The 27,362-nt window shown below is 46.1% G+C and overlaps 1 protein-coding gene across 8 annotated transcripts; it reads left to right on the plus strand.

Annotated features, from left to right (window-relative positions):
* Nucleotides 1-1,526: 1,526 nt before the first annotated feature.
* On the plus strand, nucleotides 1,527-27,362 carry LOC127341165 (uncharacterized). Of its 8 annotated transcripts, none has more exons than XM_071827957.1 (13): nucleotides 1,527-1,807; nucleotides 5,127-5,217; nucleotides 11,705-11,825; nucleotides 11,940-12,026; nucleotides 24,597-24,778; nucleotides 24,850-25,345; nucleotides 25,437-25,543; nucleotides 25,629-25,669; nucleotides 25,910-26,081; nucleotides 26,201-26,345; nucleotides 26,434-26,549; nucleotides 26,630-26,999; nucleotides 27,085-27,362. In XM_071827957.1, exons 2-12 carry the CDS (start codon nucleotides 5,185-5,187, stop codon nucleotides 26,777-26,779), a joined length of 1,650 nt encoding a protein of 549 aa, XP_071684058.1. In that variant the 5' UTR covers nucleotides 1,527-1,807; nucleotides 5,127-5,184; the 3' UTR covers nucleotides 26,780-26,999; nucleotides 27,085-27,362. The 8 variants fall into 8 exon arrangements, with proteins under 8 accessions (XP_071684058.1, XP_051222899.1, XP_051222901.1 ...); XM_071827955.1 differs by lacking the exon at nucleotides 1,527-1,807 and adding an exon at nucleotides 4,895-5,030; XM_071827956.1 differs by lacking the exon at nucleotides 1,527-1,807 and adding an exon at nucleotides 4,948-5,050.

Genomic DNA, 27,362 nt, shown 5'->3' on the forward strand with positions numbered 1-27,362 from the left:
ACACATGTACTAATGTTTCGGTTAATACAATTCTAGCATGATATATAAACATTTATCATAAACATAAAGATATAAATAATAACCACTTTATTATTGCCTCTAGGGCATATCTCCTTCAGTCGCCAATCAACCAACCAGCGAATCACCTCAGAAGTCCTGAAGGTGGGCCCATTGATAGATGGCTAGAGAGGGGCCACTTTGCTACAGTGGTGGTCCAAATGCGAGACAGAGCATACATGTGAGAGAGAAAGTAACTGAAGCGAACGGCGAGGTTTTGCCCCCAATCCCCTCTCCCAACCCAGTCACATCACTGCCGCCGCTCCCTCCGTCCCTCTGCCAAACCTTTTTTGTCGTCGCCACAACAACGACAACAACGTAGCCTCAGGATGGCGAGCGCCTCTGGCCCCGTCGATGGGTTGCAGAAGAAGGGCGAGATCGCGGATGCGGAGATGGAGATTCTAGCTAGGAACGCGGAAATTGTCAGCGGCTCTTGCGGTATAACCAGGGCCATGGTCGTCCTCTACATGCATGCTTTATCGGTTTCATATGCTGTTTGTACTTCTAGTTGTGGTGCGTGATTGCTCGGAATGTAGGCAAGACGCAGATATATATAGGAGATCCAATGGAGAAAAGGCACACCTTTTACCGGCCGCTCCTATTCTCCGCTCATTGCGGCGGAAACCTGGGTCGCCGCTTAGGGAAAGCAGTTCTGGGCCGGGCCCATGTAACGGACAGCTTTTCTTCCCCTTCAGGTTCTGGTTTTTGGCCTTTTTTATTTCTTTCGATTTTCAGGTTTTTCAACACTTTTCTGTTCAGTTTATTTGAACGTTTTGAATTTATGATTTTTTTTCAATTTCCAACTTTTTTGAAATCTGTTCAGATTTAAAATTTGTTCAAATTTCCAAATTTGTTCAAATTTCCAAATTTGTTCAGATTTAAAATTTCTTCAAATTTCCAAAATTTGTTCAGATTGGAAATTTGTTCAGATTTTGAAATTTTGAAATTCGTTCAGATTTTAATTTTAGTTTTTTCTCAATTTCGAAATTTGTTTATGTTTGAAACTTTTTCAAAATGAAATTTATTTAGAGTTTGAAAAAGTTCAGTTTTAATAAATGTTCACTTTGAAATTTGTTCAATTCCAAAAAATGTTCATTTTTAAAATGTTTAATTTTAAAATAATTTAAAATGTTCAGTTTTCTAAAACTTCAGATTTAAAATGCCTTACAAACGAAAAAAAACAGAAAATAGAAAAAACAAAAAGGAACCGAAAAAAGAGAGACCACCTTTTATTGGGCCGCAGCGGGGAGGCCCATAAACATGCTGCTTCAGGCGGGAGGGAGGCTCGCTCCCGCTTAAAGCGGGCAATAGGAGCTCCCCCTTTTCCGCGAAACAGGCCACGGAAAGATTTTCTTTCGCGTTGCTGTTAATGGGCTGGCCCACGTTGATAACGGGACGGAGATGCGACTGGCTCGCGATAAGTATGTTACAACTAGGTTAACGGGCCGGCCCACGAAAGTTTAGGTCCAACAGGAACCTCACCCGTTCGACCCTCTCCTCTCCTCTCTGCAGCGGGCAGATGACCGTCGCCGCCGCTGAAGCAGGAGACCCGCCGGCACCGGAATAAATTCGCCGGGTAGAGCACACCGCCGTCCTGATCCTTTGCCGCCCGCCGGAACGCCGTGAAGTGCAGGAGGCGGTCGAAGCCGGAGAGCACTCCGAGCTCGCGAAGCACCCCGTCCGAAACCACCTTCTCCAGCAGCGGCTCTCCCTCCCCCCTGCCGGCCTCTCTCCATCAGCAGCCCCCCAGGTACTGTATGCAAGAACTCTGCTGATGCAGCGTGGACTGGGGTTTGTCTACTCTGAATTTTGCGGTATCTCTGAATCTCATGTCAGTCATAGGATAATTATGTCTGCTTCTAGAATTTTGATTGCATTTGGGAAGAGATTAACAAGTCGAAAGCACATTAACCATTTGAAATTGCAAATGTGTTTTATGCACAGCTCTGTCTTCCTTACGAAACAGTCTACAAACTTACGTTTCAGTGCCTGCTGCCAAAGTGAAAGTTGCATTCTAGTGTTTCAGATGGGACAACACAACTCCATCTATCCTGTTGCGAGATAGTCTACAAACTTATTAATTCTGTGATCTTATGATTTCTATTTATCATAGGATTTATCGTAGGGTCCAGGTGATGTTAATTCTGTTACTTTTATCCTGTGTAAACTGTAGCTGCTGTTAATAGATCAATTTCCATCATTATCCACATACATGCTTCTCGATTGCATTAAAGAATTTCTTTGTATAGAATCTGCATGCTACTGAATACTACGTTTTCTCGCTCCAAATTATGCCTCGGTTATGCTACTTTTTCACACAATCCATTTTGACATACACCGAACTACCGCGTCTCTGACCGCAAATATTAACAATGAATGAACCACTAGTGTGCCTCAATAATGGTCAGTTTTACTAGTGTGCTTCAATAATGGTCAGTTGCATACTCAGAGTGATAAGTATTTGTTCTGCTTTTCAACAAGTTGGAGTTAGCCTTCACAATTTATATTCGCTGCTTGGTGATCCTTTCCTCCTCTTGTGCGTCGCCTCCTCCCTCCCAGGTTGGCTGCCACGGTAGACCGAGCTCCCCGTCATGGTGGCAGGAGTTCAGATCTGGATCTGGTGGGGGCGGGCTCTAGGGTTTAGTGTCTCGCCGGTGGTGGCCTTGGTGGCGCCGGGATCTGGCAGAGGGTGGCGTGGTAGGTGCCGCGCTACCGGCGGCGCGGTTGGGACCATGTCGCCACTTCTCCGGGGCGGTTGTGCCCCTGTTGTTTATTCGCGGAGGTGGTGTCTCCAGCGGCCGGTGTCGGCAGTGTGCCGGCCCGTTGTTTTGTTGGTCTTGGCAGGGCTAGTCTTCTTCAATCGGTGTGGATATGTGTTTTTAGGGGTTGTATATCTCGGCCTCAGTGTGAGGTCCGTGACGCCGCCGGAGCTGGAGCAGGGGCTCGCGGCTCCTCCCCCGCTCACTCAATTCTACCTGCGCTTTCGTGCGTTCCAGCCGCAACCCTTCCGTGCCCACCTCGTAGGCATATGCCATGCCTCCTCCCGTCATCCCATTGTGTTGCTATCCCTCTCGTTTGTATGGACTTCAGCGAAACGCCCGCAGGCGCCGTTTTACTCCTTGGGGGCGTCGCATCCATGCCCCTCCCATCGGTTCACTAAGCTGCGTCGCCTTTTGCCGCTCCTTTTCCTATCGGCCTCGTGGTATCGGTTTCCTCCACGGGTTCCCCGGCCGGTGGTGTCCTTCTCTGCAGCCGTCTTGGCGTCTTATAGACGGTGGATTCCTCATATTGTGCGGCCAACCTCGAGACCAGGGTGGTTGTCGGGGCTGTTGCTTGGCCTTGGGTTCCAACGGTGTTCTCTCCCCTGTCAAGTCCGTCTTCAATTTGTGTGTGCCGAGTGGTGTCTGCAGGTTGGTGGAGTGGGCGCTGGCGAAAGTTGTGCAAGGCCCTGGCCTTGCGGCGGCGATGACGTCTGCTGACGCCGTTCTTCCTCCTTGGAGGCGTCGTCTATTATTTGTAGTAGTGGTTATTTGTCTACAGTGATGCCACTAGGTCGATGGGTGAACAGCCGTGGAGTATATGGTAACGCCGACGGAAAAATTATGCCTCCATTCTCTGCAGAACTTGCATCAATGCTTTGTGTATTGGTGTCAACAAGGCGGCGGCAGATGATATTTTTATCCTTGTTGGAAAATTTTCATAAAGGCAATTTTTTTGTAAAAAAAATAAGGATTCTTATATGATTCTGGTATAATTTTCATGAAGCGACATAGCTTGTCCATGATTGGACTGTTTTGTTATTCTTTATTTATCCTCTGTGATCCTATTTTCAGAATCGCGGATGCAATGACATTCATGATTGCTTCGCTTTGTACTGCAATTGCAGTTTTCGATCAACACTTAAAATTTCTCCTAGGCTTTCTATATGCCTCCTGGCAGCATCACGTAGGACTGTAGGAGCATCTGTTTTTCCTCTGTAGTGGTCGCGGCCTCTTCGGCTGCTCTACAATTCAAAACTATCTAGCAGACAGAAGCTAGCGGGAGGGCCGAACCCAAGGCTTGGCTGAACCTAGAATTTACCCGTTATCCTGGCAGAAAGGTTCGGGTCGAACCTTGACCCACGAAATATCCTACAGGTGCAGCGGTCCAGCAACTCGATCGGTCCGAACCGCACCACTTGCATCTATAGATGTTAGGGATGATGCGATGAGTTTTCGTTGGGCGCCATGATTTTCCTCGCACAATCTGCGCTTTTCAGTTTCCAATTTTGCTTTAAACTTCAGCACATGGCTCAAGTAGATCATATCGATTGCACTTTTGCTATGATTAAGTATGCTGTTTGACACGGCAGAGAGATCGCGCCTGTGCTTCTTGCCTTCTTCATCTAGTCATTTTATACCCCTTAGAAATATAGCACCAGCAGGAGTTCCATTATCCTTCTGTTTTGTTGTTTGTCAGATAACATACCATCCGTCTATATTTCATAGTATGCACCCCCTTGCTGCTGCTTTCTGAAGGTGCAATATTTCCTTAGGTGACTTCGGCTGGTCAAAACAGTTTCTTGGAGGCTACAACGTTGGTTGGACATGGACGAGGCTGACTTTGGCGACATCACCGATGTCCCAGCAGAAGCGCAAGCCGCTCCAAAATTCCATCCGAATGTGCGGGCAAAGCCCCGAAAGCCATCCATGCCATCAAGACCTGTTGTACCCAATCGTTCTGTGGAAACATCCAGTGAGAAGGTTGGAGCTCTAAGCCAAGATAATTTGTCTCAAGGACTTTCTGCCAATCAGGAAATTGCATCTTCAACCCTCCTTGTTTGTGAAACGATTTGTGACTCAGAAGCTCGCAAGCTTTTTGCATCAGATGTGATATCTCAAGATGATAACCATGGTGAAGACCAGAACAATGATATGTGCCAAAAATGTACAGATCAGGAAGCCGCTACTGGCCCAGACACTTGGCCGCCACATGTTAGTCTATATATTAACAGGTTTACAAATCTATTAGGATTTTAACTAACTTTTCAAATATGATATGCTGATTGCTCTACTTTTGATTGTTTTTAGGATATCAATGGTACTGTTGATTTAGACTCTCAAGATGGGCTCATAAATTCTCATACTGATGACACCCAACCAATCTTTGGAGAATCCTCAGGTGTGCATTTCATTTACTTGAGGAACTTCTTTTTCCATGTAGCATGACATCTAGTAGTTCAAAGAACCGATAACCTCTTGGTTCGTTGCATTTGAGAGTTTTTTCTTTGTTTTTTCCGGAAACCCTTATATTCCAAATTGGCGTTGTTACTGTTAGTGATGTATAGACCCCTTTTAGTGTATGAGGGGTTCCCTGCATATTGCACCGTGTACATGTACTGGCCTTTGTCCCAACAGTGAATACTAGTTGCTCATTCACAACATGGTATCAGAGCTCACGGTTTAGTTCTTTGCACGCTGCAACTCCGTGCTCGATCCGCGCCGCCGCCGATGATCTTTCCGGCCGCCGCTGCTCCACTCTCTTCTTCTCTCCCGTTCCTGTCGGGATTTACCTTTTTTTATTGATTCGGAGCTCGTTTTGGAGCTCAAAACCGGCGTCTCAAGCCGACCAAGCTCCGGCCGGCTCCGTTCCGGCCTGCCCCGGCCGCGGTCTCCTCCGGCCAGCCCTGCCCCGGCCACTGCCGGCCCTGCTCCGACATCCTCCGGTCGGCCCCGTCTCGGCCCCCGTCAGCCCCGCCGCGGCCACCTCTTGCTGGCCCCGTTCCGGCCACCGTCGGGACTGCCCCGGCCATCTCCGGCCATCGTCGGGACTGCCCCGGCCATCTCCGGCCATCGTCGGCTCCGGCTTGGCGCCACCCTGCCACCTGCCAGCCTGCCCGGCCCTCACCGACCCCGCCCCGGCGCTCCCTCTTCCGGCCGGCCAGTGGCTGGCCACGGGCAGTGCTGCCTGTGTTATTTCTGGCCAGATCCAGATCTGAAAAAAAAAATTTCCCGGATGATGGCGTCCTCCACGTCTGGCTATATCAGTATTCCTCGGTGCCCAGTGATCTTTGATGGTACCAACTATGGCGAGTTTGCTGCCTTTATGCGCATTCACATGCGCGGTCTTCGGTTGTGGGGTGTTCTTACTGGCGATGTCTCTTGTCTGCCGCACCCCACTGCTCCTGTGCTTCCTACTCCGTCCGTGCCACAGGCCCTTGCTGAGGATGCTACTCAGGCTGATCGGGATGCAGCCAAGTCTGCCGAGGCTGCTGCTGATGAGGCATATGAGGAGCAGGTACTTGCCTATTCAGAGGCTCTTGGCTCCTACTGCGATAGTTTGGCTATTTTTACTCAGTGGTGTGATGAGGATGCTAGAGCTGCTGTCGTTCTTTCGCAGAGTGCTCAGCCACAGTTTTCTTCTGAGTTTATGGGCCTCGCTACTGTCGCTGAGATGTGGTCTCACCTTCGTCAGCGCTACCAGCCTTCTGGGGATTCTGTGTTGCGTCAGGAGCATGATCTTCAGCAGGGTGACTCAGTGCGGCGATCTGGCGCTAGTTTGACTCTCTTCATGGTGCTGTCTGTGGTACTTGCCAGTGTTGCCGGACAGTACGTTTAGATATGGACTTTCAGAGGATTCATGAGTTCCTGTCTAGACTTCGTCCAGAGTTTGAGCCTCGTCGTGCTCAGTTGTTTGCTCGAGGCCGTGTTCCTATCTCAGAGGTGTTGACTGAGCTTCGTGCTGAGGAGACTCGTCTCGCGTGGGCCGGGATCGCTTGGGACACCTTCTGTTCTTGCTGCTCGAGTTCCCACTGCTCCTGCACCGCCGCTTTTACCCACACCAGCGCCTGCTGCTTCTGGAGGAGCCCGCCCTTCTCGCGGTGGGGGTCGCCCTCGTCCTCCTCGGTTCTGCACGCCTGGTCAACTTGAGTCTGACTACTATCAGAAGCACCGGGGTGTGCCTCGTGCTCCACCTTCAGTGCCTGTCACCACCGGCTTCACTGAGCAGGATATAGCGAGACTTCAGCGTCTCCTTGCCTCCTCCGGCTCTGCTTCGACGGGTACTGTTGCCTTCGGCTGTTTCCTCTACACAGTCAGGTACATCCTCGTGGGTTCTAGATTCTGGAGCTTCTTTTCACATGTCTCCTGATCCTCCCTCTCTTTCTTCTCTTCGACCTCTTCCTCTTCCTGTTCGTGTTCTTACTGCCGATGGTACTTCTCTTCCTGTTGCTACTCGTGGCACTCTTTCTACTCCCTCATTTCCCGTTCCTGATGTCTCTCATGTTCCCCATCTTACCATGAACTTGTTTTCCGCTGCTGAACTCACTGATTCTGGTTGTCGGGTCATTTTTTATGTTGATTCTTGTTCTGTTCAGGACACTCACACTCGGGCACTGGTTGGGGCTGGCCCTCGGTGCCGTGACTCCCAAGGACTTTGGGAGCTTGACTGGCTTCATGTTCCTTCTTCTACCACTTCACCAACTGCACCATGTGTGCTTGCTGCTTCCACTACCGCCTCCTTTCAGAAGTGGCATCATCGTCTTGGTCATCTTTGTGGTCTCGCTTGTCGTCTTTACTTCGTCGAGGTCTTCTGGGGCATGTCTCAGGAGATGCCTGGCTTCAGGGTTGTCAGGGTTGTAGGCTTGCTAAACAGAATCAGTTACCTTATCCTACTAGTGAGTCTATATCTCAGCGTTCGTTTGATTTGGTCCATTCTGATGTATGGGGTCCGGCTCCCTTTGCTTCCAAGGGAGGCCACCGCTACTATGTTATTTTTATCGATGACTTCTCTCGCCACACTTGGATATATTTTATGACTTCTCGCAGCGAGGTTCTCTCGATATATAAGCATTTTGCTTCCATGGTCCATACTCAGTTTTCCACGCCTATACGTGTCTTTCGGGCTGATTCTGCTGGTGAGTATATCTCCCAGCTGTTGCGTGGTTTTCTTGCTGAGCAGGGTACTCTTGCCCAGTTCTCCTGCCCTGGTGCTCATGCCCAAAATGGCGTGGCTGAGTGCAAGCATCGCCACCTGCTTAAGACGGCTCGTGCGATGATGATCGCTGCCTCTCTTCCTCCTCACTTCTGGGCTAAGGCTATGTCTATTTCCGCCTATCTCATCAACCTTCAGCCATCCACAGCTTTGCAGGGTGGTATTCCTCTTGAGCGTCTTACTGGTCACACTCCTGATTACTCGACCCTTCGTCTTTTTGGTTGCGTTTGCTATGTTCTTCTTGCTCCACGCGAACACACCAAGCTGACTGCTCAAGGGACAATCTGTTGAGTGTGTCTTCCTTGGCTACAGCCCTGAGCACAAGGGATATAAGTGTTGGGATCCTATTGGTCGTCGGATGCGCATATCTCGGGATGTCACTTTTGATGAGTCCCGTCCCTTCTACCCGCGTCCCTCCTCTTCCTTCTCGGTGGATGATCTCTTTTCTCATGTTTCCTGACTCACCTCCTCCTGTGCCTCAGGTCCCTGCTCCGTCGAGTCTCTCACCACCCTCTCCTCCTTCGCCCACTAGACCCCCTCTCCTCCCTCATCACCTTCTGTAGGGATTCGTTGCATAGAAAACAAAAAATTTCCTACCGCGAACACGCAATCCAAGCCAAGATGCAATCTAGAAGACGGTAGCAACGAGGGGATTATCGAGTCTCACCCTTGAAGAGATTCCAAAGCCTACAAGATGAGGCTCTTGTTGCTGCGGTAGACGATCACTTGCCGCTTGCAAAAGCGCGTAGAAGATCTTGATCACGGCGCCACGAACGGGCAGCACCTCCGTACTCGGTCACACGTTCGGTTGTTGATGAAGATGACGTCCACCTCCCCGTTCCAGCGGGCAGCGGAAGTAGTAGCTCCTCTTGAATCCGACAGCACGACGGCGTGGTGTCGGTGGTGGTGGAGAATCCCGGCTGAGCTTCGCTAAGCGTGCGGGGAAGAAGGAGTAGTGGGCCGGCTAGGGTTTGGGGAGAGGGGGGCGCCGGCCATCTAGGTGGTGCGGCCACCTTGTGGTCTTGGGGTGGCCGGCCCCCTCCCCTTGGCCCTCATTATATAGGTGGAACACCCAAGAGTTGGTCTACAAGTCTTCGAATAAGACCCCAAACCAAAACCTTCCATATCACATGAAACCTACCCAAGCTAGGACTCCCACTAGAGGTGGGATTCCCACCCTTCCTTGGGAGGGGGTGGCCGGCCCCCTTAGAGGAGTCCACTTGGGACTCCTCCCCCTCTAGGGTTGGCCGGCCATGGTGGTGGAGTCCCTTTGGGACTCCGCCTTCCAAAGTGGTTTCTTCCGGACTTTTCTAGAACCTTCTAGAACCTTCCATAGAACCTTCCGGATCATTTTAAATCTTATAAAATGACTTCCTATATATGAATCTTATTCCCCGGACCATTCCGGAACTCCTCGTGATGTCCGGGATCTCATCCGGGACTCCGAACAAATATTCAAACTCTATTCCATATTCAAGTTCTACCATTTCAACATCCAACTTTAAGTGTGTCACCCTACGGTTCGTGAACTATGCGGACATGGTTGAGTACTTACTCCGACCAATAACCAATAGCGGGATCTGGAGATCCATAATGGTTCCCACATATTCAACGATGACTTTAGTGATCGAATGAACCATTCACATACGATATCAATTCCCTTTGTCACGCGATATTTTACTTGTCCGAGGTTTGATCATCGGTATCACTCTATACCTTGTTCAACCTCGTCTCCTGACAAGTACTCTTTACTCGTACCGTGGTATGTGGTCTCTTATGAACTTATTCATATGCTTGCAAGACATTAGACGACATTCCACCGAGAGGGCCCAGATTATATCTATCCGTCATCGGGATGGACAAATCCTACTGTTGATCCATATGCCTCAACTCATACTTTCCGGATACTTAATCCCACCTTTATAACCACCCATTTACGCAGTGGCGTTTGATGTAATCAAAGTACCTTTCCGGTATAAGTGATTTACATGATCTCATGGTCATAAGGACTAGGTAACTATGTATCGAAAGCTTATAGCAAATAACTTAATGACGTGATCTTATGCTACGCTTAATTGGGTGTGTCCATTACATCATTCATACAATGATATAACCTTGTTATTAATGACATCCAATGTTCATGATTATGAAACTAATCATCCATTAATCAACAAGCTAGTTAAGAGGCATAGTAGGGACTCTTTGTTGTTTACATATCACACATGTATCAATGTTTCGGTTAATACAGTTATAGCATGGTATATAAACAGTTATCATAAACATAAAGATATATAATAACCACTTTTATTATTGCCTCTTGGGCATATCTCCTTCAGTCTCCCACTTGCACTAGAGTCAATAATCTAGATTACATTGTAAGGTACCTAACACCCATGGCATTCTGGTGTTGGTCATGCTTTGCCCTAGGAAGAGCTTTAGTCAACGGATCTGCTACATTCAGATCAGTGTGTACTTTGCAAATCTTTACTTCTCCATCTTCGATGTACTCGCGAATCGAGTGATAACGCAGCTTGATATGCTTCAGCCTCTTGTGTGACCTTGGTTCTTGTGCATTGGCGATGGCACCCATGTTGTCACGTAGATGACTAGTGGGTCCAATGCACTAGGAACCACACCGAGCTCTACAATGAACCTCTTCATCCATACCGCTTCGATGAAGCCTGCGAAGCCGCTATGTACTACGATTACGTTGAAGACTTCGCCACCGTGCACCGCTTCGAGTTTGCCCACCATCGCAAAGACCATTCAATATAAACACGTACTCGGTGTGACTTAGAGTCATCGGGATCGGTGTTCCAACTTGCATCGGTGTAACCGCTTACAACGAGCTCTTGGTCACCTCCATAACAAAGAAACATATCCTTAGTTCTTTTCAAGTACTTCAGGATATTCTTGACCGCTGTCCGATGTTCCATTCTGGATCATTTTGATATCTCGCTAGTCAAACTAACGACATGTGCTATATCCGGTCTAGTACATAGCATGGCATACATGATAGATCCTACTGCCGAGGCATAGGGGATATTACTCATCCTTTCTCTTTCTTCTGCCGTAGCCGGTCCTTGAGTTTTACTCAAGACCTTGCCTGGTAACATAGGTAAGAACCCTTTCTTACTTTCGTCCATTCTAAACTTGTTTAGAATCTTGTCCAGGTATGTACTCTGTGATAGCCCTATTAGGCGTCTTGATCTATCTCTATAAATCTTGATGCCTAATATATACGATGCTTCACCAAGGTATTTCATTGAAAAACTATTATTCAAATAACCTTTTACACTGCTTAATAGTTCTATATCATTCCCGATCAATAATATGTCATCTACATATAATATCAGGAATGCTACAGAGCTCCCACTCACTTTCTTGTAAATACAGGCCTCTCCATGACACTGTATAAACCCGAAGTCTTTGATCACCTTATCAAAGCGTCGGTTCCAACTTCTTGATGCTTGCTTCAGTCCATAGATTGAACGCTGAAGTTTGCATACTTTGTCAGCATTTTTAGGATCGACAAAACCTTTGGGTTGTACCATATACAACTCTTCCTCAATCTCTTCATTAAGGAACGCCGTTTTGACATCCATCTGCCAAATCTCATAATCGAAAAATGCAGCTATTGCTAACAAAATCCTCACAGATTTTAGCTTCTCTACAGGTGAGAAAGAATTTGTCGGAAACCCTTTGCGACAAGTCGAGCTTTATAGACAGTAATATTACCATCAGCATCTTTTTTCTCTTGAAGATCCATTTATTCTCGACAGCCTTGCGGCTATCAGGTAAGTCTACCAAAGTCCATACTTTGTTATCATACATGGATCCCATTTCGGATTTCATGGCTTCTTGCCATTTGTTGGAATCTGGGCTCATCATCGCTTCTTCATACGTCGCAGGGTCCTCATCATTGTTGTCCACAATCATGACATTTAGACAAGGATCATACCAATCAAGAGTGACACGTTCCCTTGTCGATCTGCGAGGTTCAGTAGTTTCCTCGTTCGAAGTTTCATGATCATTATCATTAACTTCCTCTGTTGCCGGTGTAGGCGGTACAGGAACAGTTTCCGATCGCGCTACTCTGATCAACGAGTATAGATTCATCAATCTCATCGAGTTCTACTTTTCTTCCAGTCACTTCTTTAGTGAGAAATTCTTTCTCAAGAAAGGTTCCGTTCTTAGCAACAAAGATTTTGCCTTCGTATCTGTGATAGAAAGTGCACCCTATAGTTTCCTTAGGGTATCCTATGAAGACGCATTTCTCCGCTTTGGATTCTAGCTTGTCCGGTTGTAACTTCTTTACATAGGCTTCGCAACCCCAAACTTTAAGGAACGACAGCTTAGGTTTCTTATTAAACCATAATTCATACGCTGTCGTTTCTACGGATTTTGATGGTGCTCTATTTAAAGTGAATGCGGCTGTCTCTAATGCATAACTCCAAAATGATAATGGCAAATCAGTAAGAGACATCATAGAACGAACCATATCTAAGAGAGTTCGATTACGATGTTCGGACACACCGTTTCGTTGTGGTGTTCCTGGCGGTGTCAATTGTGAAAGTATTCCGCATTTCTTTAAATGCATGCCAAACTCATAACTCAGATATTCACCTCCACGATCAGATCGTAGAAATTTAATCTTCTTGTTACGTTGATTTTCTACTTCACTTTGGAATTCCTTAAACTTCTCGAAAGTTTCGGATTTATGTTTCATGAAATAGATATACCCATATCTACTCAGATCATCTGTGAAGGTTAGAACATAACGATAACCACCGCGCGATGCTACACTCATTGGTCCGCACACATCGGTATGTATGATTTTCAATAAGTCAGTAGCTCGCTCCATCATACCAGAAAATGGAGTCTTAGTCATTTTTCCCATTAGACATGCTTCGCATCTATCAAGTGACTCAAAGTCAAGTGATTCAAGTAATCCATCGGTATGGAGTTTCTTCATGCGTTTCACTCCAATATGACCAAGACGACAGTGCCACATATAAGTAGAATTATCATTCAATTTAATTCGCTTAGCATTTATGTATATGCGTATCACTACTATCGAGATCTAACAGAAATAAGCCATTCTTTTCAGGTGCTCGGCCATAAAAGATATTATTCATAAAAATAGAACAACCATTATTCTCAGACTTGAATGAATAACCGTCTTGCATTAAACAAGATCCAGATATAATGTTCATGCTCAACGCGGGTATAAAATAACAATTATTTAGGCTTAAAACTAATCCCGAAGGTAGATGTAGAGGAAGTGTGCCGACAGCGATCACATCGACTTTGGATCCGTTTCCAACGCGCATCGTCACTTCATCTTTCAGTAGTCTTCGTTTATTCTTTAGTTCCTGTTTCGAGTTACAAATATGAGCAACCGAACCAGTATCAAATACCTGTGTACTAGAACGAGAACCGGTGAGATAAACATCTATAACATGTATATCGATATACCTTCTTTTTTTTTTTGACAAGGCCGCTCTTCAGATCAGCCAGATACGCAATTACGCTTCCAGTGTCCCTTCTCCTTGCAGTAATAGCACTCAGCATCAGGCTTAGGGCCGTTCTTAGGTTTCATAGGAGGCGTGGCAGCTTTCTTGCCACCCTTCTTGAATTTTCCCTTAGACTTGCCCTGTTTCTTGAAATTGGTGGTCTTGTTGACCATCAACACTTGGTGCTCTTTCTTGATCTCAATCTCAGCAGCTTTTAGCATGCCAAAGAGTTCGTGTAACTCCTTGTTCATGTTCTCGCATATTGTAGTTTATCACAAAGTTCTTGTAACTTGGTGGCGGTGATTGAAGGACACGATTAATCCCAGTCTATTAGGAATCACTATTCCCAAGTCACCGAGTTTCTTCGCATGCCCGGTCATGGCGAGCATGTGCTCACTAACGGAGCTGCCTTCTTCCATCATGCGGTGAAGAAGTGTTTCGATACTTCACAAAGATTCCACGGCCGCATGAGTCTCAAATATAGCTTTCAGCTCATTGACCAACTCATGAGGATCGTGGTGCTCAAAACGTTTTTGAAGATCGGCTTCCAGACTGCACAGGAGGGCACACTGAACTTGAGAGTACCGAGTTTTCCGAGTCGCGTAAACATTCTTTACTTCATCGGTTTCAGTTTCTGTAGGAGGGTCACCTAGCGGTGCATCAAGCACAAATTGCAGATTTCCGCCAGAGAGGAAGATCCTCACATGACGGAACCAGTCGGTGAAGTTGCTACCGTTGCTCTTAAGCTTTTCTTTCTCTAGGAACTGGTTAAAATTGATTGGGGACGCCATCTCTACAACATATATTTGCAAAAGTTTAGACTAAGTTTATGACAAATTGAGTTCAAATTTTAATTCAACATAATTAAAAATCTAGGTGAACTCCCACTCAAAACAATATCCCTCGCATTGTCTTAGTGATCACACGAACCAAATCCACCGCACCTAAGTCCGATCATCACGAGACAAGGTGTGATTTCAATGGCGAACACTCAAAGTGTTCATCATGTCAACCATATGATTCATGCTCTACCTTTCGGTATCACGTGTTCCGAGACCATGTCTGTACATGCTAGGCTCGTCAAGGCCACCTTAGTATCCGCATGTGCAAAACTGGCTTGCACCCGTTGTATGCACTTGTTGATTCTATCACACCCGATCATCACGAGATGCTTCGAAACGACAAGTCTTGGCAACGGTGCTACTAAGGATGAACACTTTATTATCTTGAGATTTTAGTGAGGGATCATCTTATAATGCTACCGTCGCGATCTAAGCAAAATAAGATGCATAAAAGGATTAAAATCACATGCAGTTCATATGTGATATGATATGGCCCTTTTGTCTTTGCGCCTTTGATCTTCATCTCCAAAGCACGGACATGATCTCCATCATCATCGGGCATGATCTCCATCATCGTCGGCGTAGCGTCAAGGTCAATGGCGCCGTCTTCATGATTGTCCTCCATGTAGCAACTATTACAACTACTTTGAAATACTACTCAACATGAAATTAAAAGACAACCATAAGGCTCCTGCCGGTTGCCACAATACAATAATGATCATCTCATACATATTCATCATCACATTATGGCCATATCACATCACCAAACCCTGCAAAAACAAGTTAGACGCCTCTAATTTGGTTTGCATATTTTACGTGGTTTAGGGTTTTCGAGAGAGATCTAATCTACCTATGAACATGAACCACAACGTTGATACTAATGTTGTCAATAGAAGAGTAAATTGAATCTTCACTATAGTAGGAGAGACAGACGCCCGCAAAGCCTCTTATGCAATACAAGTTGCATGTCGAACGAGGAACAAGTCTCATGAACGCGGTCATGTAAAGTTAGTCCGAGCCGCTTCATCCCACTATGCCACAAAGATGCAAAGTACTCAAACTAAAGATAACAAGAGCATCAACGCCCACAAAACCATTGTGTTCTACTCGTGCAACCATCTATGCATAGACACGGCTCTGATACCACTGTAGTGATTCGTTGCATAGAAAACAAAAAATTTCCTACCGCGAACACGCAATCCAAGCCAAGATGCAATCTAGAAGACGGTAGCAACGAGGGGATTATCGAGTCTCACCCTTGAAGAGATTCCAAAGCCTACAAGATGAGGCTCTTGTTGCTGCGGTAGACGATCACTTGCCGCTTGCAAAAGCGCGTAGAAGATCTTGATCACGGCGCCACGAACGGGCAGCACCTCCGTACTCGGTCACACGTTCGGTTGTTGATGAAGATGACGTCCACCTCCCCGTTCCAGCGGGCAGCGGAAGTAGTAGCTCCTCTTAAATCCGACAGCACGACGGCGTGGTGTTGGTGGTGGTGGAGAATCCCGGCTGAGCTTCGCTAAGCGTGCGGGGAAGAAGGAGTAGTGGGGCGGCTAGGGTTTGGGGAGAGGGGGGCGCCTGAAAGCTACTATTAAGAGTTGCTGCTACTCACTCTTTGCACTTGGACACACACACTCTCAACTCAAATTGAAAGTGGACACAAGTAGCTTGGTGCAGCTCTAGACTGCTACATTTTTTCTCTCTCTATTGCTTCACATAGGGTGCCTCTTATATAGAGGTTTTCAGGTCGGTGCTACAGTGACCGACCTAGTACAGTAACTAACCTGCTACAGTGACCGACCTGCTACAGTGGCCGACCACGCTACGGTGGCCGACCAAGTACAGCTAATGTCTAGATGGCGTTTTGCTGCTACAAGCAAAACCCAAACTGAACTAGTGCTGCTAGCTTAACTACTAAGCAACTACAAGATTATTTCCAACAATCACCCCCCTAATCTTGTCATCTTCTTCCTCGTCTTCATCTTGAGACGCGCACTTGGCTGCTTGATCCGCACATACCGGCCGCACGCACAACACGCTCCAACGCGCACAACGCCGCAGGCCTTCAACAGATCACCAACGCTCTCTGACGCACGACAAGCTGGGCACTCCTGCCACGGCCATGTACAACCTAGACGCGCACGAACACGCCGGTCGTCGACACCGCACGAAATGGCTTATCTCCCCCAAGTCACAACCTAGTACAACGACGGCTCGCGATCGACGTTGGCGAGAAACGCCTTCTCCTTCCCGGGGCTCGGGCGATCACGGGAAAAGTGGCCGCGAACGCCACGGTTCCAAAGCACTTGCCGCGCCGTCCCTCGCGCTGAGTCCACGCTGCTCCCGATGTCGTTGTGGTCGTGGCCACGGCCGCGCCGACGTCGTCGTGCCTCCCATTGAGCGGCCGTGAGCAGCAGCTGGTCGCCACGACGCTCTCCGCCAACAGCCGCCTTGCGCCGCTCCGTCCGCTCTGGAACGCCTTGAGACGCCCGAGCACGTCGTCGAAGCGGATGGTCTCGACGTCGCGAAGCGCTCGATGTCGGCCCTGCCGCGAACAGCGAGTCCGAACGGTGTCGAGCGGCTTCTTCACCATTCGGGCGTCGCTCGGCGTCCCGCCGAGGCTTGCAAACTTGGTGGCCATGCACCGATCTTGCCGGCGTAGATGTCTAGCTCCTCGCCGTCCGCCATGATCAGCCGATCGAACTCGCCGCGGAGCGTCGACAGCCGAGCTGCCTTGACGCGATCCGCGCCGACGAACCGCGCCTTGAGGCACTCCCAGATCGCCGCCGCCATCTTCTTCGACGACACCTGCAGGAGAATGTCCTCCGAGAGCGCGCCGAGCAGGTATGCCCTCGCCCTCTTGTTCTTCTCCGGATCGACCGCCACCGTCGAGTCTTCCGGAACCACCGCCTCCCAGACGCCCTGCACGTCGAGGTTGGCCTCGACCTTGATCGCCCAGACAGTGTAGTTGTCGCGGGTGAGTATCGGACAGAAGAGCGGCATCGCGCTCCCCCCGGCGCCACCACCGTGCGGAACCAACGCCATCGCCGTGGCTCTGATACCAAATGAAAGCTACTATTAAGAGTTGCTGCTACTCACTCTTTGCACTTGGACACACACACTCTCAACTCAAATTGAAAGTGGACACAAGTAGCTTGGTGCAGCTCTAGACTGCTACATTTTTTCTCTCTCTATTGCTTCACATAGGGTGCCTCTTATATAGAGGTTTTCGTGTCGGTGCTACGGTGACCGACCTAGTACGATAACTAACCTCGCTACGGTGACCGACCTGCTACAGTGGCCGACCTGCTACAGTGGCCGACCAAGTACAGCTAATGTCTAGATGGCGTTTTGCTGCTACAAGCAAAACCCAAACTGAACTAGTGCTGCTAGCTTAACTACTAAGCAACTACAAGATTATTTCCAACAGCGCCGGCCATCTAGGTGGTGCGGCCACCTTGTGGTCTTGGGGTGGCCGGCCCCCTCCCCTTGGCCCTCATTATATAGGTGGAACACCCAAGAGTTGGTCTACAAGTCTTCGAATAAGACCCCAAACCAAAACCTTCCATATCACATGAAACCTACCCAAGCTAGGACTCCCACTAGAGGTGGGATTCCCACCCTTCCTTGGGAGGGGGTGGCCGGCCCCCTTAGAGGAGTCCACTTGGGACTCCTCCCCCTCTAGGGTTGGCCGGCCATGGTGGTGGAGTCCCTTTGGGACTCCGCCTTCCAAAGTGGTTTCTTCCGGACTTTTCTAGAACCATCTAGAACCTTCCATACAATCTTCTTGATCATTTTAAATCTTATAAAATGACTTCCTATATATGAATCTTATTCTCCGGACCATTCCGGAACTCCTCGTGATGTCCGGGATCTCATCCGGGACTCCGAACAAATATTCAAACTCCATTCCATATTCAAGTTCTACCATTTCAACATCCAACTTTAAGTGTGTCACCCTACGGTTCGTGAACTATGCGGACATGGTTGAGTACTTACTCCGACCAATAACCAATAGCGGGATCTGGAGATCCATAATGGCTCCCACATATTCAACGATGACTTTAGTGATCGAATGAACCATTCACATACGATACCAATTCCCTTTGTCACGCGATATTTTACTTGTCCGAGGTTTGATCATCGGTATCACTCTATACCTTGTTCAACCTCGTCTCCTGACAAGTACTCTTTACTCGTACCGTGGTATGTGGTCTCTTATGAACTTATTCATATGCTTGCAAGACATTAGACGACATTCCACCGAGAGGGCCCAGAGTATATCTATCCGTCATCGGGATGGACAAATCCCACTGTTGATCCATATGCCTCAACTCATACTTTCCGGATACTTAATCCCACCTTTATAACCACCCATTTACGCAGTGGCGTTTGATGTAATCAAAGTACCTTTCCGGTATAAGTGATTTACATGATCTCATGGTCATAAGGACTAGGTAACTATGTATCGAAAGCTTATAGCAAATAACTTAATGACGTGATCTTATGCTACGCTTAATTGGGTGTGTCCATTACATCATTCATACAATGATATAACATTGTTATTAATGACATCCAATGTTCATGATTATGAAACTAATCATCCATTAATCAACAAGCTAGTTAAGAGGCATAGTAGGGACTCTTTGTTGTTTACATATCACACATGTATCAATGTTTCGGTTAATACAATTATAGCATGGTATATAAACATTTATCATAAACATAAAGATATATAATAACCACTTTTATTATTGCCTCTTGGGCATATCTCCTTCACCTTCCCCACCCTCCACACCTTTCTCTCCCATGTCACCTTCCTCGCCCACGGTGGTCCCTCCCTACCCTTTTCACTACTCTCGTCGTCCACGCGAGGATGATCCTGCTCCTCCTGACATGCCCTCCACCTCTGGTGCGATGCCCTTTCCGTCCGAGCCGACTCATCATCTTCGTTCTCGTCCTCGTCCTCCTCCTGATCGCTATTCTCCCACTCATTACGGTCTTTCTGCTGTCCGTGAGCCGACCACTTGCTCATCCCGAATGGCAGCTAGCGATGGCTGAGGAGATTGCTGCTCTTGAGCGTACTGGCATCTGGGATGTTGTCACTCCTCCTTCCTCTGTTCGTCCCATCACCTGCAAGTGGGTCTACAAGATCAAGACTCGCTCTGATGGTTCTCTTGAGCACTACAAGGCTCGTCTTGTCGCTCGCGGCTTTCAGCAGGAGCATGGCCGTGACTATAACGAGACCTTTGCTCCAGTGGCTCACATGACCACTGTTCGTACTCTTCTTGCCGTTGCTTCTGTTCGTCACTGGTCTGTCTCTCAGCTTGATGTGTAGAATGCTTTTCTTAACGGTGAGTTAAGTGAGGAGGTATACATGCAGCCACCTCCTGGCTACTCTATTCCCGATGGCATGGTCTGTCGTCTCCGGCGCTCTCTCTATGGCCTTAAGCTAGCCCATCACGCCTGGTTTCAGTGTTTTGCCTCCGTGGTGACCTCTGCTGGCTTTGTCCCTAGCGCACATGACCCTGCGCTCTTTGTTCACACATCTTCTCGTGGTCGGACTCTCCTTCTTTATGTTGATGACATGATCATCACAGGTGAGGACCCTGAGTACATTGCCTTTGTCAAGGCCCGTCTTCTTCGTAATCAGTTTCTCATGACCGATCTTGGTCCTCTCCGCTACTTTCTTGGGCTTGAGGTTTCCTCTACCTCCGATGGCTTCAATATCTTCCAGGAGAAGTATATTCAGGACCTTCTCACTCGTGCCGCTCTTGGTGATGAGCGCACTGTCGAGACTCCTATGGAGCTCAATGTTCGCCTCCGTGCCACTGATGGGGATCCTCTCCCGGACCCGACTCGCTATCGTCACCTGGCTGGGAGCCTTGTCTATCTTGCTGTCACTCGTCCTGACATCTCCTACCCGGTCCACATTCTGAGTCAGTTCATGTCTGCTCCCACTAGTGTCCACTATAGTCATCTCCTTCGTGTCCTACGGTATATTTGTGGCACTATCTCCCGTCATCTCTTCTTTCCTAGCTCCAGCTCCTTACAGACCTACTCAGATGCTACTTGGGCTAGCGATCCAGAGGATCGCAAGTCTCTTTCTGCCTACTATGTCTTTCTTGGTGGCTCTCTCATTGCTTGGAAGACCAAGAAGCAGGTTGCAGTCTCTCGTTCGAGTGTTCAGGCTGAGTTGCGAGCGATGGCTCTATTGACGGCTGAGGTGACTTGGTTACGCTGGTTAATTGCAGACTTTGGTGTTTCTGCTAACGCCCCGACTCCTCTCTTATCGGACAGTACTGGTGCTATCAGCATTGCGCGTGATCCGGTGAAGCACGAGCTCACAAAACACATCGGTGTTGATGCCTTCTATGTGCGTCAGGCTGTGCAGGATCAGGTTATGGCTCTTCATTATGTGCCTTCCGAGCTATAGCTTGCTGACTTCTTCAGAAGGCCCAGACTAGAGCACAGCATGGGTTCTTTCTCTCCAAACTCAGTGTTGTTCATCCACCATGAGTTTGAGGGGGGAGGGGTGTTAGTGATGTATAGACCCCTTTTACAGTATATTCCCAGTGTATGAGGGGTTCCCTGCATATTGCACCATGTACATGTACTGGCCTACTAGTTGCTCATTCACAACAGTTACCAGAGGGATTGAACTCTAATATGAATTTTGCTTGAAATCTTCTACTCCCTCCGATCCTAAAAAAAGTGTCTTGGAAGGCATACTGTAATTACGTTTTGCAGTAAACCCCTTTCAACTTAATCAAAATAAGAACAGAACAACTTCTGCTTGACCACTAGGCTCACAGATTTCCTCAAGATTGTAGATGGGGGCGACCTTGCCCTCCTCCGCTGTGACGCCGTCCACTCCGCAACCGCAATGGCACTCCACTGCCCAAAGGGGGGAGGGCTCTGATCCAGTACTTTTTTCTATTAGTTGAATGGACGATTTTTCTTTACTGTTAAGGTAAATAGGTGACTGGCGTTGTCACACTTCATACTAATTACAACCAGTGTGCCATCAGGCTTCTGTCCCGCTAACCCCAGCAGCTACAACAAATTTGTACATATGCCAACAAATTAAAACTGGTCTCCCTTTGAAATAGCCAAACGGCACTTCCTGCGGATCTGCAAGACCGTTCCCATGTATCAGTGCTCTCGAACAAAGTGGCACACGTACAGGATAGTTGGCACCTGACGCCTCCCTATTTTATGAAGAGAAAAAACAGAAGATGCAGAAATAGAGGTTACCCTCCACAGTGAGCAAGATTGGGGACACGAGCTTTGTGCTGTTGCCGGACACATGTTACAGTGTAATCGGTACAGGGACAACTCAATATCGGGCAAGTAACGGGGTTTCACGCCGTGCATGGTGAGAGCATGGCCATCTCTGCCAGCCAGCGCTCATTGCCTTCTTTTCCTCTAAAAAGAAGACATCTACCTACTCTGGACCTGGCCGTCCTGGTGGACACATCTTCTCCGACAAGAAGAATATGAAGATGGGCCCAGTCTTGGCCAGTGCCGATGCGGGTCAGACCGTCGCTGGAGCCGGACTTGCCATGAAGAATTATTTCCGTTTATACCTGCATGCAGTTCCTTCCAGGGAATAACACGAGGAATCGGTCTATGGTGGTCAGCGACGATGCGAGGTCCCAGCAGTAGCATGAATTTCTAATCTCTCAGTAAGGTTTGTTAGGCATCTTTGCAAAACTTGCAATTGCTGATGGCGGACATTTTTTTCAAGAATAGCCGACGGCGAACATGGTGGTCTGGTGGTTCCGGCTGGTGTTGAAGTAGTCGATCACGCCTGCCAGTGGTGAAGGGTCAGAGTAGAGCTGGAGCTGCTGGATCTGTTCCGCTTCTCAAGCTTATCAACGTGACAGAACTGTTGTCCCCTACCTGGCTGCCTCCATCACATCTCCTGATGAATAATTTATTCACTATTTCGTGGAGACATTTCTATTGTTCAGGCTCTGATTTCGTGTGTTATTTAGATTTTTGTTGCATGCCAAATGGGGTTCAGAACTACTGGCTGCAAATATGGATACTTTCCAAAGTTCAATAAAAACAAGAAAAAGGGCCTAAAGCTCTACCTTCCTAATAACATGTTACGAAATATATAATGGTCATCTTGTTTGGTGAATCTTATATCATCTCTGAATATTGCGGTTGTTTCTAGCTTGTAACTTATCTTTTAGTTTCTGTTTTTCTTCAAGCATGATTTTTGCATAGGCAAGCACTGGTATGCCAAGTACACTCAACTCTGGTTCTGCAAAACCTGATCTATAATCTCATTAAACCTACTTAAATAGGAGGTCGAGCTAACGGTATACAATTTTGACTTCCATGTGGACCCTAAAAATTATTGTTTTGTAGTGTCTTCAACATTAGTCCAGTAGAATGGATGGTCTTGAGTAGGAAAAACTGCATGTTTTCGTAGCCATGATCTTAATTAGTGAGAATTCTCGTGATGGCTTGCAAAATTTACTTATCACATAACATGAAATCATATTTACTTAGATGGTGGTAGAACTAAAATTGTGCAATTAACATATCGATATCAGTGCCCTGACTATTCTATACCAAGGTAAGGACAAAAATTAACTACCTCCGATACAAAACAAGTGTCGGTGATTTAATACAAACTTTGTACTAAATCAGTACTAAAACACCGACATTTATTATAGATCGGAGGGAGTAGAACTTATGTAGGAAAAATAATGCTACTGCGCTGTGCATAAACTTGTCAGAATATATCAGAGGCCAAGCCGACAATGTGAATTTTGACACAAAACACACCAGCAACCTCACTTCCAACAAATATGGTGGGTGTGTACGAACTAAATAGAGAGAGTCTAGACAATATAGCGAGGAAGATAGCCCGGACATGAGGGTTCCCTTGTGGTTGTTAGCTAATACTCCAACATTAATTATGATGCAGTTGGAAAGCCACATGTTGTCAGCTAATACTCCAACATTAATTATGATGCAGTTGGAAAGTCACATGTGTCACATATGACGCACATGCTTGCGGCATCCACGCACGGGTTCATCCAGAATAGTGTCGACAGGCGCACCGGGGAGCTCATCGAGGTCGCTTGCACATTGCTGCCAGAACACATCATCGCCGTTTCAGGAGGCCCTACCAGATCGCTTTACAACGATCCCTTCTACCAGGAAAAGAGCGACCGTTTTTTGTCTCACATGTTTTCAATGAGAAAAGAAGCTGAGGGGGGCGAGGTATAAGTGCACACTTCACATCTTAGTTAACACAAAACTTTTGATAATAAAGGAAACATGAAAATCAAAGGGGAATTAGGATACAAGCTTAAAACACACATGCCAATATGAACCATACAAGGAAAAATATGTGATTAAGAAGTTATATTTTCTTAATTTCATTCTTTCACATTTTAGAATAAGTTTTTGAATTATCCCTGAATTTTCTATATTTCAAAGAATTTCTCTAAATTCCCATTGGTTTATTAGTAAGACTTGGAGAAAACCAGATAAATGAGGTGAATTTTGTAGAAGGAGATAGGCTTGGCGAGAGAATGGGAAATATATCTAGATATAGTTGCATGGCGGTTAACGAAATATTTGTAGAGGAAACACATGTGGCGTAACATAATGTAGTTAAAAGGTACATGTGTGTCATACTTTGCACCGGTGTTTGTTAAAAAATATATTATTATTCCGTGGCAACGCACGAGTATTCAGCTAGTTTTGTTTAGAATCTGCATTTGCTCAAATTTCATCGTTTTTGGTGGATTTTTCCTTTCCATCAGGCGATAATTTTGATTCTTTTCCCTTACATTTCTAGTAATCTTAATTAGCATTTTCTCTGCAGGTAACAATGTTTAGTTTGAACTATTACTATAGTGCCTGTATAAACCACAAGTTATCAACACATTGGTAAACATAAATTGCCAATTGCTTCAGTACTTGTATGATTTCATATGTTCCCAATACCCTTAATGTTCTAGGAAATAATATAGAATGAAATATTAAATGCTTCTTTGTTATCAGTTTACAAAAAAATTCTCTTCAAATTGTGAGGGATATTAATTGGGCTACCTTGAATAATGGCCACTCTGACCAGAAAGTATCTTCTGAATTGCTGCCTGGATTTATTACTGTATATAGCTTTGACTACTTTTCCTGGTTCTTATTTTCTCATAGTCGGCACATATTTCTGGTACAGCTGAAGCCACTGCTAAATTTCTACCTAATGTTCGAAGGAAAAAGGGCAAACGCAAATCAGTAACATTTGTTCTACCGGATGATTCCGAGGTGGTCGCTCCAAGAGATACCAATTCTGAGGACCAGAATGACATAAGGGCTGATGAAAATTTGAACATCTTGCCTCAGCAAACAGCTCAAAAGGTAAGTCTGCTGAAATTTGTACTTGTGTTAGATTTTTTTCAAAAACTACTCTTACTTTGTATTTTTTTCAGCATTGTCTTACTGAAGAGCTTTCAGATGATGGGGAATATACTGACAAGGAGAGTCAGTACCATGAGGGAGCACTGTCAGATCATGGTGTTAAAGAACAACCAAAATTGAGTGCTGAAAAACCAGATTTATCTATGAAACTAAGAAACAGGAGAAAGGAAGTTGGGGTATCTGAGCATATTACTGATGATAATTTTGATGAAGACTATGCTGAACCTTCAGCAGCTGAACAAGATAATGATAGTGGTGATGAGTACACTGCTGGAGAAAAGCAGAAGCCACAGAGGAAGTCGAGGGAGAAAGATCCAGATAAAGAACCTGTGAGGGGTTCGAGGCGCACCTCGAAGAATTTAGCTGCAGAAAAGCCACCAAAGCAAAGCCAGCAAAAAAATAAAAGTGAAGGACATTCACGTGGTCGTAAAAGAGCCTTGAAAGATGCATCGACAGAACAGCCTGAGAAGAAGCTTACTCACAGAATTCGTCAAAAAAGAACAAAAGGTATCTTGCTAAAATAACGACGTCACCCAGATAAAAAGCATCAATTTTACATAATATAAGCTCTTAACTTATGCAATTTCGGCCTTCGTAGTTTCAGAAGTTCAAACCTTACTGGCAAAACCTGATCATGAGATAGATCGTATGAAGCTAAGTGTGATGCATCTCAGGTTGTTACAAGAGGCCAGAGAGCGTATTCAGGTGAGTTGTGCTGCTGAACATTTATTGGCTCTATTTATGAAACATTATTATGCTGTCGCCTCATGATTTTTTTTTCTCTTCCCAGAGTAAAACAATTCCGTCAGGACCATCATTCTCTAATCAAAGGTGTGCTCTTTTATCCGCTTCAACTATTATGCATGGATATTTTCTCTTCTATCGTGTTTAAGTGTCATTTCTTATTTTCTATCCAGATAGTGTAGTAATATGACCAGTCGTTGATTTGCAACCTTTCTATTTATCATGTAGATATTTCACTGTTTCATAGAGGTTATTTTAACCAGCTATTCGATCACGTTTTCTACTGACTTTTCCCCCTTCCTGTTCTTTGTTCGTGTTGTTTCGCAACAGCTCACTGTATGGAGATACAGATGATTTTGATCCTTTTGGAGATAACTATGTCAATGACAGAACAGAGAATGATGCGGCAGAAAATGCAATCAAACTGAATTACCATTCCTACATGAACAGACAAACACGGGCCAGATGGACAAAATCTGACACTGACTTGTTCTACCAGGTATTTAGAAATCAACTACTTAGGAAACTATTTTCATGTTGAATATACCTCTTTTGTGCTGACGTTTAGGCTTACCTATCTAAGGGAAACTTAACTTTTTTTTATCGGTTCTGGTCCAGGGAGTTCAACAGTTTGGTAGTGATTTTGCAATGATACAGCAACTATTCCCTGATAAGTCCCGTGATCAGGTGCGGCAAAAGTTTAAATCTGAGGAGAAAAGGCATCCAATGCAAGTCCACGATGCTATACTTCATCGATCGAAAGGTTAGCAATTTCTTTATAACTGGTCCAGCCCGTATTCTGATTTGTGATTGTGCTTAACTTAATGCTTATGTTTTGCAACTTTATGCAGATAATGTGTATTTGAAGCAAGTAATCAAACAGCTCAACATTGAAGATTTGCAGAGAGACATCAACAGTACAGATAAACAGGAGGTTGCCTCAAATGAAGGAGACACTGGAAATGAGGTTTCTTCTGAAACAACATGCACAGTATTTAATACTTAATTATTTCATTAACCTTTTTTTTCTGTATTTCTGTTTTGAAGAATGTGTCTCATGTCATCAACGAGGAGGAAGACAATGGTCCCAACTGGTCAGATGACGAGCTGGGCACGCACCAATCTGAGGTCAAAGAAGGCGATCAAGCTTCTGGAAATGCTGATGATGATGACCTGGATGTTTTTGATTGGTACTAGCACGATAATGATCATTCTGTCAATCCTGTGAGCAAAGGACTTCTCTTTGTCAAATAGTTTTGCTCGCGGGATTACTGAGTTACTGATGCGTCACGGATGCAAATAGCACATTTTTACGTAGGATACAAGTTCATTTCAGTTTTGCTCCTAACAATGTCCGAAACCAGAACGTTGGGATTCTGTTCAGCAAAGGCTGTTGACCATATGTTGCGATCTGAAGGTACTGAATTTTGAACCTTTTGGTTGCCTATCAAATGTGTAAGGCATATTTAGATGCTTACATATCTGCAACGTATCTCATGCAGTCTGGGAGTGCTACTGTTAATGAGGTGACATGGTGTAGGCTTCTGCTAGTTGATGCATCGGACCAATCCATTGAAGCTGTACTCTGAATAGTTGTTGTGAACACTCAAAAAAAAATTAGTTGTTCCTTTTTCTATGTTGCAACTTACTGTTGTACTTGAGTAGTTGTAGCTTTTTCTATATTGCAACTTTTTTTTTTTTTTTTTGCTTCCTGATAGCAGGCCTGGCGGCAGTTGCTATTTTTGCTTCTGGTTTTCTGAATATATGCCTATGGAATGAA

The sequence above is a fragment of the Lolium perenne genome, chromosome 3 (assembly GCF_019359855.2).
Source record: "Lolium perenne isolate Kyuss_39 chromosome 3, Kyuss_2.0, whole genome shotgun sequence".
Classification (NCBI taxonomy): Eukaryota; Viridiplantae; Streptophyta; class Magnoliopsida; order Poales; family Poaceae; genus Lolium; species Lolium perenne.

Coding starts and splice junctions, on each gene's coding strand:
- LOC127341165 (XM_051366939.1), top strand. CDS start 4,644: ATGGACGAGGCTGACTTTGGCGACATCACCGATGTCCCAGCAGAAGCG. Junction 5,218..24,596: donor AATCTTTGGAGAATCCTCAG/GTGTGCATTTCA, acceptor TTTCTGGTACAG/CTGAAGCCACTGCTAAATTT. Junction 26,082..26,200: donor ACACTGACTTGTTCTACCAG/GTATTTAGAAAT, acceptor GTTCTGGTCCAG/GGAGTTCAACAGTTTGGTAG.